Here is a 15,771-nt window from a genome sequence, read left to right as displayed (position 1 = left end):
AGCCACCCTGGGACACTTAGCTTCCTGTGCTTGGGGAGGCAGTCATTTTCCAGTAGAGCTTTTGACACTTTGTTCCAGCCTGTCTTAACACACTGGTTATTTTCCCCAGAAAAGCATTATTTTGTCCAGAACAAGTCAAAATAAGTACCAAGTTTTATAGTTTCTTTGTACTCTTCAAAATACTTGGTATTATAAAAGTTCACTTTTTTTAAAAAGATGTTTGAGCTTCCTTTCTAAATGAAATGTTTTTTAAAATCTAAATTTAGATCTTTAGGTGTAATTCTTATTTGAACCACCCAACTCTTACCTTTTCATGGCAAGTGGAGTGGTAGGATGACTGCTGAGGTTTCTTTGTTTGCTTGCTTTGTTACCCTAGGGCTTTTATCATAGCAATCTTTCCTCCCTCCTAGGCAGTTCTGCCAGCTAAAAGTGTCTTATTTCGTCATGACGTCATTTCTATAACTTTCACCATTTTTCATATTTTACATTAAAAATGGATTCAAGCCTCAAATAGATGTTTCTTGGCTCTAATGCATGACTGGACACTGAGCTTTTTGTCGGCGTGCAGCACCCAGTCCAGCTGCTGTGGGAGAGTGCGGGCTGGGCAGGGCTGGGCAGGGCTGGGCAGGGCCCAGGTGCAGGGCCCAGGCGGGCTGTGCCAGGGCCGGGGGTGCGGGTGTAGAGCACGGGCTGGGCCTTTCCCAGCTCTCATGCACGTGCTAAAATTCACACTCCTCCCTGAGAATAAAACAAAGCAGCAGCAAAAACTTCCTTTTCCCTGAATTGGACTGGGCTGCAATGAACAATTTCCCGGCAGCCAGAAACACAAAGAGAGAGGAACTGTGGGGCAGGAGATATGGGGGAGTGTCCCTTCCTATGAGTCGGTGGTGGGTGAAGGTATTTAAAGGGCCCACTGAGGCAGCTTCCCAGAAGCCGTACCTCTCAGTGAAAGGATAGTACCAGGCGACCTGGGAGCCTGCTAGGGACAGAGGCATTTGGGGCCCTCCACGGAATTTGCTTCTCTGGGTTGCAGCTGCGCTCACTGGCCGTCTGCCTCGGCAGCCCAGGGCTTCGTCCTGCCCACCGCATCCTGCTCTCCCAGAGGCCATTTATATGAGCCCATTCCTCTCAGGGAAAAGCACTGTCACCTCTAAGGTGCCTTCTCAGTGTCATCGGCACCTCTGATACATCTCCAGGGCAGTTGCCCAGCAGCCCCTTTACATGCGGAATCCTCAGACAGGGCTAGGAAGAAGTTCAAGTTCGCTTTGATCTTTGTAAAACCAAAGATGTGGTCTGAAAGTGTGGCAGATAACCTGTGAATTTGTTGTCTTCTAGGTCTGCAGAGTTCTCGGAGTAACCCCTCCCTCCAGGCCACGCTCACTAAGGCGGCGCTCTCCTCTTCCCTCACCAGCCCCCCGCTGCCCCCTGCGCCCAGCGCCTCGGCCCTTCACCCTTCGCTCCGCCTCTTCTCCCTCAGCAACCCCTCCCTGCCCACCGCCAGCCCGAGCTGCCCCTCCCGGCGCCGGCAGCCCCCCGTCAGCCCCCTCACGCTCGCTCCCGCCTCCGAAGCACACCAGGGCCTCAGCAGACAGCTCTCTTCAGCCGGCCCGCTCAATCCATATCCTCTGTCCCAGGTAAAGCACCACCTGCATTCAACAGACTGGCGCCTGGAGCATCGCTTTCTTGGCCCGGGTTGTCGTGGACTAGCACCAAGCGTGCATGGGGTCGCAATGCAGTTAGTGCTCCCTTGCAGGTGAAATCGGAGAGAGCCGAGCAGTTCAGGATGCACTCAGGGCCTCCTATTAGCAGATTTGCTGTGTTGGCTACTCTTAAGCAAATATCGAACAGTTTGCAGTCACCTCACGGTCTGGGCTGAGGGGAGGCGGGGTAGAGAGGAAGTAATCCAGGTATGTCCGGGATGACTAAGGGAAACCAAGTGAGGATTTTTAAATTAGCATGGAAAGCCAATAATTGACTCTATAAGAATTTTAAGGCACAGCAAAACCCAAAGAAGACATTAAGGAATTAAAGAAGTCTGTTTAAAAAAAAAAAAAGGAGAGGCATATGTTGAAGTCACGAGCTGTTATAGGAAGTCTGGGGTTGAAATGTCACACTTTGACTTGTTGACTTTTTTTTCTCAACTTTAAACTCCTAGGGTGGTTCTTCTTACACCACCATGAATGGCTGTGTTTTTAACCGATTGGTTGCTCATTAGATACATTATAATGTCATCAACCACTCACCACTTCACTATAAATGAGTAATGATTTACCAGGAGTTGTCAGAGCACTGCAGAGGAGTTGGAGGCGTAGTTCTTAGTCATCCGTTGCCGATTGCCAGCTACAGGGTCTTGATTAGATGAGTAATCTCTCTGGGGGGAGGGTGAGAGGGAGTTTCATAATTGTTTTTTTGAAGGTTTTTTTTTCTGTGTACAGACTTTTTTCTTTATTAACCCAGTTGTGGGCTTATAGAACAATCATGCATAAAGTACAGTTTCCCAAACACACCCTATGATTTCCCCTTGCCTTGGTGTGGTGCAATTAATGAAAGCACATCTTGGTAATTATACCATTAACTAGAGTCCATGGCTTGACCTAGGGTTCACTGTTTGTACAGTGTAATTCCCAAATTCAAAAAATCTTCATTCTGTTACTTTTGTATCCCCTAGTATTTCCCATGTTAACCCCATTCAGAGCCTGTTTCAGTGCTGTTAGCTGCATCCACAGTGTAGTGCTGCCAGCACCACCATCCATCGCCAAAACGTTCCCATCGCCCTGTGCGGTCCAAGTCTAAACTCCCCTTCCAAGCTCCGCCCTGCCCCCTGGTAATGTCTATTCTAGATTCTAGATTAACTGCTGAAGTTTAGACCCATAGTCTTAGTTCTGAATAATTGCTTGTTCTAATTATTTCAAATCAGTGGATTATTCCAGATCGACAATAGCTGTCCTTTTGTGTCCAGCTTATTTGACTCAACATGATAGCTTCAGGGTTCATCCATGTTGTCACGTGTATCAGGGCCTCATTCCTTTTTACAGCTGTGGAATATTCTGTCATGTGTATATACCACATTTTATTTATCAATTCATTGATTGATGGGCACTTGGGTTGCTTCTATCTTCAGGCAATTGTGAATAATGCCGCTATGAACATCGGTGTGCAAATACCGGATTGAGTCCCTGTTTTCAGTTCTTTTGGGTATAGACCTAGTATTAGTGGGATTGCCAGGTCATATGGTAATTCTATACTTGGCTTTCTCAGGAGCCACCAAACTGTCTTCCACAGTGGCTGCACCATTTTACTTTGCCACCAGCCGTTAATGAATGCTCCTCTTCTCATTCTCTCCAGCAGTCATTTTCCGTTTTTTCTAATAGTAGCCATTCTAGCGGGTATGAAATGGTATCACGTTGTGGTTTTGATTTGCGTTTCCCTGATGGCTAGTGTGCGGATTTGAATCTATTATGTACCCCCCAAAAGCCATGTTTTAATCCTGATAAAATCTTTTAGGGCAGCCGTTTCTTTTAATCCTGATTCAGTATCGCAGGGTGGAAACTTTGATTAGATTATCTCCAGAGATGTGGCGTGCCCAATTGTTGGTGTGACCTTTTGATTAGATGGAGATGTGACTCCACCCATTCCTGGTGGGTCTTGATTAGTTTACTGGAATCCTTTAAAAGAGGAAGCATTTTGGAGAGAGCCCAGTAGATATTGCCATGAGATGTTAAGCAAGCCAGAACCCCCACAGGAACAGAGGCTGAAAGTGGAGCCCAGAAGCAAGGGACCAGCAGATGCCGGCCACGTGACCTTGCTGACACATGATAAAGTCCTTTGAGGCACAGAAGTTTTAAATTTTGATGAAGTCCCATTTATCTACTTTTTCTTTTGTTGCTTGTGGTTGAGTGTAAAGTCTAAGAAACCATTGCCTAACACAAGATCCTGAAGATGCTTCCCTATGCTTTTTCCTAGGAGTTTGATAGTTCTGGCTCTTATATTCAGGTCTTGATAATTTTGAGTTGCTATTTTTATAAGGTGTGAGATAGGGGTCCTTTCCTCCTTTTTTTTTTTTGCAAATGAAGATCCAGTTTTTCCAGCACCTTTTGTTGAAGACACCATCCTTTCCCAATTGAGTGGTCTTTGTCACTTTGTCAAAAATCATTTGGCCTTAAATGTGAGGGCTGATTTCTGAGCTCTCAGTTTGATTCCATTCGTCTATATGTCTGTCCTTTTGTCAGTTCCATGCTTTGATTATTGTGGCTTTGTAATAATTTTGAGATCAAGTAGCCTGACCCCTCCAACTTCGTTCTTTTTCAAGATGGCTTTATCTATCCATATCGATTTGATTGGCTTTTCCATGTCTGCAAAGAAGGTTCTTGGAATTTTGATTGGGATTGCTTTGAATGTATAATGCTTTGACTAGGATTGACATCTGTTTCGGTTTGCTAAAGTTGCCATAATGCAGTCTTCACCAGAAATGGATTAGCTTTTACAATGGGGATTTATTAACTTACAATTTACCGTTCTTAGGCCATGAAAACGTCCACCTCAGGGCAGCCGCAGGATGATGCCTGGACTCGGAATTCGGGCCACCGGCATCGGGCACATGGGCAGCAGCTGCTGGTCCTTCTCTCCCAGGTTTTGTTGCTTTCAGCTTCTGACTTCAATGGCTTCCTCTCTGAGCTCCTCCAGGAGCTTTTTCTCTCCAGATTTCTGGATGTTTCTCTCTGAGCAATCTGGGCTTTTTCTGTTTCCTTCATCCTCTTGTAAAGGACTCCAGTAAAAGAATCAAGACCCCCCTACCTTGGATGGGATGAATCACATCTCAATTGAAGTAACCTAATCAAAAGGTCCCACCCATAACAGGTCTGCACCCACAGGAACGGATTAAAAGAACATGGCCTTTTCTGGGGTACAGAACAGCTTCAAACCACCACAATATCTTAATGATATTTAGTTTTCCAGTCCATGAACACGGAATGTCTGAATGTTCTTTTTGTGTTTTTGGGTTACCTTTTATTTTATTTTACAAGATTGTTTTATAGGATGTAAAAATATTGTTCTTGTTCTAGCCACATTTAAGGGGACTGTATGTGTAGAGAGCATCCTCTCAGATGTTTTTATTTTTGTGATTTGTTTAATATTTGGATTTTTAAAAAATTGGTGTTATATATACATGCACATAGTTGAAAGAGTACAAATACTTCTAAAAGATTTGCTATAAAATAACAGCTACCTTTCCCTCTCCTGCTAACCATATTTCTCACTGCCTCTAGATGGCTACTTGTAACCATTTTAGCTAATTGCTTTCATATATTCTCCATGTTAATTCATGCTTATTTTGCATCTTGTAGATTTTTCAGTGCTAGGCATTATGTAACTTAATCCTGCTATGGAAGATTTGGGTTATTTCTTTTTTACCTCTCCCACACATGTTTCCTTCCTGCTCTCACCTTCACAATATAGTTTCTTTCTGGTCATTTTGTTTAGAGCAATACTCCATATTTATTGTTTTCATAGCTAAATAATGTAGTCAGATTCGAACAATCTAGTATGCTATGAAATAACAAAATGAACTTCTTTTTTTCTCCCAGGAGTTAATAATGTCTGACTGTTGTTGTTGGTCTGGTTTTATATGTATCGATACATTACTAATTCAACCCAAGCTCTTAGAGTTGGGTAGATCGACTGTCAACGCACTTGACACAAATTCTCCAGTATCTTCACAAAAAGAAGAGTATGTGACTGAAAACTGTTTATTCTACCTTCCATTTAATGGATAAGCTGGCTGGGTATAGAATTCTAAATTTGATATAAGTTTCCCTTAGATTTTGAAGTTATTGATCCATTGCCTTTTAGTTTTTAGAGTTATAATTGAGAAACCCAGTGCCATTCTGATTCTTGATACTTTGTATGAGGTCTCCTTTTTTTCCTCTAGAAGCTTGTAGGATCTTTTTTTTGCCCCCAGTGTTTTGAAACTCCAAGATGGCTTGGCTTGGCTGCCTGCACCCCTGAGTGCTGGCTCCACTGGCATCCAGAAATGGACCAGTTTTGACAAGACGCAGTGCGACAGCATGCCTGGTGGGATATGTTCAGTCATGGCATCCAAACTTTGTAAGACGATTTCTGTGGCAAGGCTGGAAAAGCATGAGAATTTGTTCTTAAATGACAGGAATCTGCACCATTTCCCACTGGAGTTACTGAAAGCTGAGGGACTGCAGTACTTGGAGAGAGTCTTTATGAAGAGGATCTCCCTTACAACCTTGGTACCTGCATTTGAATAATAGCTGCAGTTCTTGAAACTGTCAGATCCCTTGCAAAACTCCAGTCTGGATCTTTGTGACAATACCTTAGAAATCGTTTGCCCAGAAATCGGTCATCTGAGAGCTTTACATCATCTTCAGTTAGCTAATAACCAACTATAGTTCCTATCTCCAGATAATCAGTCTATAACACATAATAGCTTTTTTTTGTCTATTATATTTTTATTCATGTTTCTCACTGTGTGCCCAGGCAAAGGGCCTTGAGTATATTTATATTTGAATTATCCATTTGTTTGAAGATGAAACTAAGCAGTGTGGATGAAATGTGATAAGTCTTTTCACTGCTGCAGCCATAGGAAGGTGGCATATCTCCACCCACTCAAAGTGGGCTTTGATTCTGCTGGAGTCCTTTAAAAGGTAGTTGCTCTGACAGAGCTGACAGAGACACAGACATTTGGAAATGCAGAAGCCGCAGGAGATGTCAGGAGCTAAGAGAGCCTGCAAAAGCTAGACAGGAACCAGAAGTGACAGACACGGACATTTGGAGATGCTCGGTGTGCTGAAAGTGATGCTCGGAGTGCCAACAGCGAGCAGACACCTAGACACGGACGTGTGGAGATGCAGAGCCCAGCAGACGCTGCCAGGTACCTTTTGATGAGATGCTGAGCAAGCTGGAATCAAGGGCTCACAGGGGCTGTGAGAGCCATTTGAAACCAGAAGCCAGGAGGGGATGCAGGCGCCAACCACGTGCCTTCCCTTGTGACACACGGCCTTTCTTGAGTTCAGGTAGCTTTCTCTGAGTGCCTTAGTTTGGACATTTTTATGACCAGAGAACTGTAAACTTGTAACTTAATAAATTCCCTTTATATAAGCTAAAAAAGAATGCTTGGCTTGAGTCTGTTTTCATCCATTGATCTGTGCATTTGGTAATTTCTGTTGGTCTGGAAACTCAGATCTTTCAGTTCTAGGAAATTTTCTTTAATTATTTCTTCCCTTAAATTTTCTCTCTTCTCACTTTCTAGAACTTCCCTTGTATGAACGTTGGACATCTGCACAGACCCTCTAACTTGCTACTTTTTTTTTCTTCTCCTCCTTTCTCTTTGTCTTTTTGCTGTACTTTCTGAAGCTTGTCAGCTTTATCCTCCAACCCTTCTATTGTGTTTCTCATTTTTGAATTTACCAGAAGTTTCTTTGTTGATGTTGTTCTCTGGATGTTCTTTTTCATTACAGCATCACACTTGTTTTGTGGACACAGTATTGCCCTTTATATCTCTCAGATTTCTAGTAGTAGTTTTTCTCCAGATTTCTTTTGTTTTTACTTTTTACAATGAAATTTTTCCAAATTGCAAGAAAGTAGAGAAAAGAGTATACCCCCTGTACCCATCATCCGGCTTCAACAATACACATACAAACACAGATACATGTTGCAAAATACTTCAAAATGTATCACTAACAGAGAGGGATTTTTTTCAATAGTGTAAATATTGTGTTAGTTTTGTTTTGCTTTTTTTGAAAACTCTCTCTTTCTGCGTGGGTTTCTCCAAGTATCTTTTCTATGAATGTCTGTTTTGGTCTCTGACTTGCATGCCAGATGATTTCTTCATGGCTGTGATCCTTGGCATTCAGTTCTTATTTAAGAAGAGGGCAGTCCAGCCCTCGATCTTGGGGTTCGCCCCCTATGAGACTTACCCCTGCAAAGGAAAGGCTAAGCCTACTTGAATTCGGCTTGAGAGTCACCCCCAGGGAACCTCTTCTCTTGCTCAGATATGGCCTCTCTCTCTGGGCTGACATGACTCCCAAGGGTGTGGACCTCCCTGGCAACGTGGGACAGAAATCCTGGGATGAGATGGGACTTAGCATCAAGGGATTGAGGTGATCTTCTCGACCAAGCAGGAGAGGAGAGAAATGAGACAAGATGGAGTTTCAGTGTTTGAGAGATTTCAGGCAGAGTCGAGAGGTTATCCTGGAGGTTATTCTTACGCATTATATAGATATCCCCTTTTTAGTTTATGATGTATTGGAGTGGCTGGAGGGAACTGCCTGAAACTGTGGAGCTGTGTTCCAGTAGCCTTGATTCTTGAAAATTATTGTATAATGATATGGTTTTTACAGTGTGACTGTGTGATTGTGAAAAACTTGTGTCTGATGCTCCTTGTATCCAGGGTATGGACAGATGAGTAAAGAATATGGATAAAAAAAATAAAATAACAGGGAACAAAGGTTAAAATAAATTGAGTAGATTTGAAATACTAGTGGTCAGTGAGAGGGAGGGGCAAGGGGTATCATATATATGAGTTTTTTTCTTTTTTCTTTTGCTGGAGAGATATAAATATAAAAAAAAAATGATCATGGTGACGAATACACAACTATGTGATGGTATTGTGAGCCACTGATTGTGTACCATGTATGGAATGTTTATATGTCAAGAATGTTTGTATGTTTGTTAAGGTTTACAATAGAAATATTTAAAAAAAAAAAAAAAAGAATAGGGCACTAAAAAGCTGATTAAGTTCGGCAGTTCCTCAAGAAGTTAAACATTTCCCATATGACCCGGCAATTCCACTCAAGTATGTTACTCAAAGGATTAAAAACAGAAACTCAAACAAATAATTGTTCACCAATGTTCATAGCAGCATTATTCACAATGGCCAAAAGGAGGAAACAGGCCGGGTGTGTAACGACCGATGAATGGGTAAACAAAATGTAATATATCCATATGATCAAATATTACTCAGCCATAAAAAGGAATGAAGTTTTGATACATGTGACATTATGCTCAGTGAAATAAACCAACACAAAAGGACAAGTATTGTGTGATCCACTTACATGAAATATCTAGAATAACCAAATTAGTGTAGATGGAAAATAGATGGGAGGTTACCAGGGACTGGGGGAGAGGAAAATTGTTTAGAGTCGTTGCTTAGTGGGTACAGAGTTTCTGTTTTGGCGATGAAAAAGTTTTGGTGATGACAGAAGCACAACATTGTACACATAACTGATGTCACTGAATTGTACACCTAGAAATGGTAAAAATGGTAAATTTTATATATATCTATGTATGTTACCACAGTAAAAATTTTTTAAAATACAGCAAAAAATAAATCCAATTGGAAGTTCTGCATACATGGATAGACTGTCAAGTTTAGTCTTTACTATAGAATGATCTAGCTAAGCCGTTTCCTTGAGGAGTTTCTGATAATGTCATAAATTTTAGGATTTTCTCTCAGGCTGGTCAGATTTCCTAAAGTGTACACTCCACTCTTGCCTGGGATAGGCCAGGATACAAGCATTCTGAGGGCTAAGTTGGGAAAGAAAGGTGAGGGTCTCAAGATTTGGTGAGTGTTTTAGTTTCCCGGCACTAAAGCAGATGCTGTACAATGGGTTGGCTTAATCAACAGGAATTCAGTGGGGGCATCGGCAAGACTGTGGTATTCCAGGGCCGGCTGCTGGCATTCCTTGGGGTTCTTTGGCATTTCCGTCACATGGCAGTGTACAAGGAAGCATCTTCTCCTTCCTCTTCTGAGTTCTGAGTTCTGCAGACTCCCATCTCCTTTCCACCGTAGCTTCTTTGTGTCCGTCTCTGTAAGACCATCCTGACTCGGTTGGGCCACCCCCCAGCTGACTCTTTAAAGGCCCTGTTTGCGATGGGTTTGCTCCACGGGGCTGGGATGAGACTTGAAAGCACCACAGCGAAGCCTGTGACCTCAGTGGCGTGGTCTCACCCTCTCGGGGCTGGTGCACCCTGTGTGGAGACCTCAGCTCTGGCCTGTTCAGAGTATCACCCTCCAGGCCCCTGCCAGGCAGGAGGGAGGCCAGTTCCATGGCAGCACAGCGAGGCCAGGACCTGAAGGTCTGGTCCCATCTGCTTTTCATTTTCCGGATTTTGTTGCCATTTTCTCCTCACCTTTGTCCTTGTGCTATTTGTTATTAGTTTAGTGTTATCATTGATTTAGTGTTGTTTATTTTTGGTTAATGCTGTTTTATTTTTTTTAGTGGTTTAGTAGACTTTCAGGAGTGAGAAAGCTAAATGCCTTGCTCCGTGCCCTCTTTAACCAGAAGTCATGACTTTCTTTTTTTTAAATCATGATTTTCACTTAGGAAACTGATTAAATTGGTTGCTGTTTGGTTTTGTTTGTTTTTAAGACAATAGAAATTGTCCTTGAATGGGGACTGCTTTGTGGGGAAGTGAGATTTGAGATGCATTTGGCAGGAGCTGGACGAGCTTCTTGGAGCAGGCACAAGTCCCAGCAGTGAGGCAAATCTCAGGGCTTTTCCCCACTTCTGACGTGGCCTCACCTTAAAGGACTTACTCTCAGAAACTGTATTTTCCAGATGGCGCCCTCAGATCGAAGCACACTTTCCTTCCTGCCCCCAGAAGCTCAAGCTCAAGTGTCCCCACCACCGCCTTACCCCGCGCAGCACCAGGAACTCCCCCCGCCTCTGCTGGCGCAGCCCCCTGCCCAGCAGCCCCAGGCAGCGGTGTCGCTGTCCCAGCCTGACTTCCAGCTCATCGCGTCCCAGGTGAGTCCCAGCAGGAGCGTCCGCGAGGGGGGACCCTTATTTTGTTCTGAGTGCCAGGCTAAGTGGTGTCCTCTATTCCCCGAAGGGCTCTCCTTTGACCAGCTTCTTCCCAGACGTGGGCTTTGACCAGCAGTCCGGGAGGCCAGGCTTGGCTTTCCCCCAGCAGGTACGTCATACTGGGGCATGACCCGTGTGTGCCCTTAGGCCGTCCCCTCCTCAGCGCATGAACTGCACCACTTAAGGCCTCCCTGCAGAGGACCCACAGCCAGATACTCCAGATACCTGTATCGAGGACCAGGAGTGCTTCGAACCGTCCCTGTTCCTAAAACACTGAAGCCGGCTGCTTTGTTCTGTGTCAGACCTCTTCCAAAGAATGCTTTGAACAAAGCGTGGAAGCACTTTTGCTGATATTGCAGTCATCGAATTGTGGCAGCAGGAGTACTGGAGGGAACCATAGCTATCAACTCCCCGGTGTGTTGGGGAATCTAGGGCAGAGGGAGTGTCTTGTCCCCATGGCGGAGGAGTGGGAGAGCGCCAGTGCTTTGCTGGCAGACCTAGCTGGTGTGCCCCCCACGGTGTGTGCCCAACACTGTGTGTGCCCTTGCACAAGAGCTTGGTCCTGGAGTGGACTGGTAGGGATTTGGGAAGGTGTGTGTGTGGGGGCGCCCTTCCATAGGAAATTTCCTTCCGGCCGTTTTCCTTTGCTTTGTAGTTTTTCCCTGACACTGAATTTTTTTTAGAGCAGTTGTAGCCTTATAGAAAAATCATACAAAAAAATAGAAAGTTCCCACATATCCAACTTACACAGTTTTCTCTATTACTAACATTTTGCATTTATGTGCTATCTTTATTACAACTGAAACAATATTATTATAATTATTTTATTACCTAAACACACTGGCCATTTTTAATATACCTAGATTTATAGCACTTTGTTTTGTTTTCTTTTTTTATTCTTTTGTTGGATTTATAGCATTTTATATTCCTTTATAGCATTTTTTCACCACTGTTTTTTTAAATTAATTTTGAATTAAAAAAAATTTAACAATATATGATCGTTCTGTTCTACATATATAATTAGTAATTCACAATATCATCACATAGTTGCATATTCACCATCATGAGCATTTCTTAGAACATTTGCATCAATTCAGAAAAAGAAATAAAAAGACAACAGAAAAAAAATTCATACATACCATACGCTTTACCCCTACCTTTCATTCCCCTCCCTTTCATTGGTCACTAGCATTTCAGTCTAAATTTAACATTTATTCCCCCTATTATTTATTTTTATTCCATATGTGTTACTCATCTGTTGATAAGGTAGATAAAAGGAGCATCAGACACAAGGTTTTCACAATCACACAGTCACATTGTGAAAGCTATATCATTATGCAATCATCTTCAAGAAACATGGCTACTGGGACAGAGCTGTACATTTTCAGGCAGTTCCCTCCAGCCTCTTCATTACATCTTGGATAACAAGGTGATATCTATTTAATGTGTAAGAATAACCTCCAGGATAACCTCTCTACTCTGTTTGAAATCTCTCAGCCATTGACACTTTATTTTGTCTCATTTCTCTTCCCCCTTTTGGTCGAGAAGGTTTTCTCAATCCCTTGATGCTGAGTCTCAGCTCATTCTAGGATCTCTGGCCCATGTTGCCAGAAAGGTCCACACCCCTGGGAGTCATGTCCCAGGGAGACAGGGGGAGGGTGGTGAGTTTACTTGCTGTGTTGGCTGGAGAGAGAGGCCACATCTGAGCAACAAAAGAGGTTCTCTTGGGGGTGACTCTTAGGGCTAATTTTAAGTAGGCTTGACCTATCTTTGTGAGGTTAAGTTTCATATGAACAAATCCCAAGACCTTTATAGCATTTAGTATTCCTAGATTTAATGCGTATGGATTGGGCCACAGGTGGAGTAAGGAGGGAAGGGAGGGTTGAGCACTTTCACTGGTGGTGGGGATGAAGACAGATGCATAGACTGATGAACAGATGGGTAGGAGAACAGACAGACAGCTGGCTGGCTGTCGTTAGCAGGCATAGGTGAAGCAGAGATTTCCTGAGTGGGCCGTGGTGACGCCTCCTGGGAAGAAATGGCAGACCTTACCTCCGTTTTCTGAAGAGGCCATTTTAGTCTAGGTGAGAGTCAGTATCGTCTTAAAAAATGATGCAAATTCCTTCTCTTGGACATTTTAAGTAATGGTTTGGAAAGTTGACTTCAGAAAAAGCACCTAAAATAGGCCCCAGTTCCGACCCGTCCCCGTGAGTGGGGCTGTGACCCCCAGGCCGCGGTGGGCCCTGGGAAGGAGTCGGAGCTGCTCTCTCTGGTGTGAGAAGGAACGTTCCCACTCTCTCGTCTTGCTAGGAGCCAAAGAGGAAACGAGCCCATCACTTCCTTGGTTACAGGCGAAGCCCTGGCCAGTCTCCTGCCTCTGGAAGGCAGTTGCCGGAAGGCTCGGCGTGGATAAGGAGAGGAAGGCCTGTGACGGCCCTTGGTTCCTCCCGGGATGGTTTGGTGGGGTGTGCAGTGCGGGCATGGGGACAGGCCGGTCCACTGCGGACCTCAGCCCCTCCTCCACCCCAGCGCCTGCCTGCCCATACGTCCTCATGACAGCACAGCATGCTGGCCTCCTAGAAAGAAGGGACTGGGAGTCATTTTCCAGGTCTGATTTCGCTCTGGGAGCACACTGCATGATTCTAATTCCCTCGCTTCTGGGAGACAGGACTTGACCTGACAGTGTGACCTTTGATGCTTCCAGGTGCCCCTGCCGCAACAGGCCAACCGAGAACCGCAGGACTCATTTCACTTAAGACCAACCCTGTATTCCAACTGCGGGAACTTCCCAAACGCCATCCTAACAGGTGAGCGCAGGCTACCCCTCAGCTTCTTACTGTTTCCACTTTGCTGTGATTTTACAGATGCCGTTGTAAGACAGTGTTAGACAACACAGCACATAATGCAAAGGCCGAAGTCCCCTGGCTTGGCTTTGCCTTTTTGAGATGCAGGTGTCATATCCCAAAGACGATAACGCAGTGGGAGAGGGCCTGATGGTAGAAGCCCTGGCTGAAATACTTAGTTCCAGGTGATTGATGACGTTCAGAGATAGATTGCAAAAAATTGAGAGTTGTGGAACTGACTGAAAAGAATGACGATTCCAGGGCAAGAGCTGGAGGTCTGGGAGTAGCCATACACGGCTGGCCATGCCCTGGCTGGGGAGGTGAGAGCGGGAATGGACTTGTTGCTGGCTGCACTCCCTTGGTGGACTGCCTGCCGTTGGTTCTGCAGCGTAGGGCCTCCTGCCCCCTAACCCACACTGTGTTCCCTTCTCGCTGCTCCTTGCAGAAGACTCGAGTGCCAGCCTGTTCAGAGACCTCAGCAGTGCGCTGGCAGGCATGCCTGAGGTCGGCCTGAACGCGGACAACCCATTTCCACTGGAGGATGAGCTTCAGATTGAACCCCTGAGCCTGGATGGACTCAACATGTTAAGCGGCTCCAGTATGGGCCTGCTTGACCCCTCTGTGGAAGAGACATTTCGAGCTGACCGACTGTGAACAGAACGGAGCAGAACAGGAGAATTTCATTTCTGAAACAGCCAAAACAGAACGCTACAGAATGGCGCCTGCTGTATTCCTGGCTTTAGTTATCTCAGGCTTCTGACGTGGAACAAACCAATTCCACGGCTCCAAGCTCTCAGATGAGGTCCCATCATGTCCCCGCGGCTTCTCGGGCCTGCAGCGCGGGTTGTATTGCTGCAGACGGGCTGCTTTGGAGCCTGAGATGAACTTGAACGCGCCTCATCATGACCATTGTATCTTTTTATCGGCCACGCAGCCGCCTAATATGTGGCTATGGGCAACATCATGTAACGAAGGCCTGCGTCGTTTTGTGTAGAACTGAGAGCCACTGATCTCGATCAACACTGAAGAGAGGACGTGAGGTGGGGGCAGAGGGGCCGCGGATGTGCGGGCGGGCTCAGTGTCCAGCAGCGGTACCACAGCACCACAACACCTCTGAGCCCACCGCCACCGACTGGGGACCCACCAGCTGGCCGGAGCAGCGACATTCCAGGGTGCAGGGAGAGCCATGGCGCTCCAACATGCCTTCATTCCAATTTGAAGAAGCATTCTTGCCACAAGTCTAAGACTAGGCTTCAGTTAGGCAAACTGAATGCTGACTTGTCTTCTCCAAGTTTGTAATCTCTTTTCTGCTGCTTCAGTACACCTTTTCCTTACAGACGGAAGGAAAAGGAAGACGATCCTATTTGGTCATTGAGAAAAGTCCCCTTGTACCCAATGAGCCTGAAGAAAAGAGGACTTCTTCCTTGTGGTTGGGGAAGGAAGAGAGGGCCGATGGTATCTCACAGACGCACAACATTCTCCGGACAAGCTTCCTCAGTGCAGGCCGGCCGGAGAAGGCTGGAGGCCTGGTCCCGTCCACCAGCAAGGGAGCGTCCCTCTCATGCCCAGAGCTGTTTCTGTGGATTGGGAGCAGTAGTGTGACCCTCTGGAGAGTAAGCTCCGGGAGGGAGGGAGTGTGCCTTATTTGTCATTAGAATCTTTAGTATCCAACAGGTGCCTGGCATGGGAAAGGTGCTGTGTAAATGCATGTTGAATGAATGAATGAATCTGCCTCGTGGCAAGGCAGGCTAATCTCTGGCTACCCCCCTCCCTGACAGACCTTCTCAGAGCCCTGGCTCTTCTCGCCCTCAGTCCTGTGATGAAGCAAGCACTTTACTATGCTTTTGACACTAGGTGACCAAATGCTCAGCCAGCCTGGGCCCCAGCGCTTCTCGAGGCTGTGCTGCCTGGCACGGGGCTGAAAAGTATCTTCTGAGTGCATCTAAGTGGCTGAGCCACTTGCGCTGCCCACATGCTGGGAGCCGGCAGATGCTGGCCAGGCCCCCACCTCAAAAGAGCGTCTCTCCCGGATCCATGTTTTGCTCTGAATTGTTTAGAGGCTTTTTTTATTTTTTTTGAGGTTGAAGAAATAGCCT

At 45.4% G+C, this 15,771-nt stretch overlaps 1 protein-coding gene across 1 annotated transcript in view; it reads left to right on the top strand.

The window, feature by feature from the left end:
- The window catches only part of CRTC3 (CREB regulated transcription coactivator 3), a 107,616-nt gene extending 92,450 nt beyond the window's left edge, over nt 1-15,166 (top strand). Inside the window, exons 11-15 of the mRNA XM_077124275.1 lie at nt 1,336-1,634; nt 10,587-10,775; nt 10,861-10,941; nt 13,537-13,639; nt 14,121-15,166. Of these exons, the coding sequence (XP_076980390.1) occupies nt 1,336-1,634; nt 10,587-10,775; nt 10,861-10,941; nt 13,537-13,639; nt 14,121-14,329 (881 nt within the window). The 3' untranslated portion in view covers nt 14,330-15,166. The remainder of the gene's footprint in view (nt 1-1,335; nt 1,635-10,586; nt 10,776-10,860; nt 10,942-13,536; nt 13,640-14,120) is intronic.
- Nucleotides 15,167-15,771: the final 605 nt, after the last annotated feature.

The sequence above is a fragment of the Tamandua tetradactyla genome, chromosome 12 (genome assembly GCF_023851605.1).
Source record: "Tamandua tetradactyla isolate mTamTet1 chromosome 12, mTamTet1.pri, whole genome shotgun sequence".
Taxonomy (NCBI): domain Eukaryota; kingdom Metazoa; phylum Chordata; class Mammalia; order Pilosa; family Myrmecophagidae; genus Tamandua; species Tamandua tetradactyla.
The sequence above is the reverse complement of the archived record's forward strand: the minus strand, read 5'-3'. Positions and strand labels throughout refer to the sequence as shown.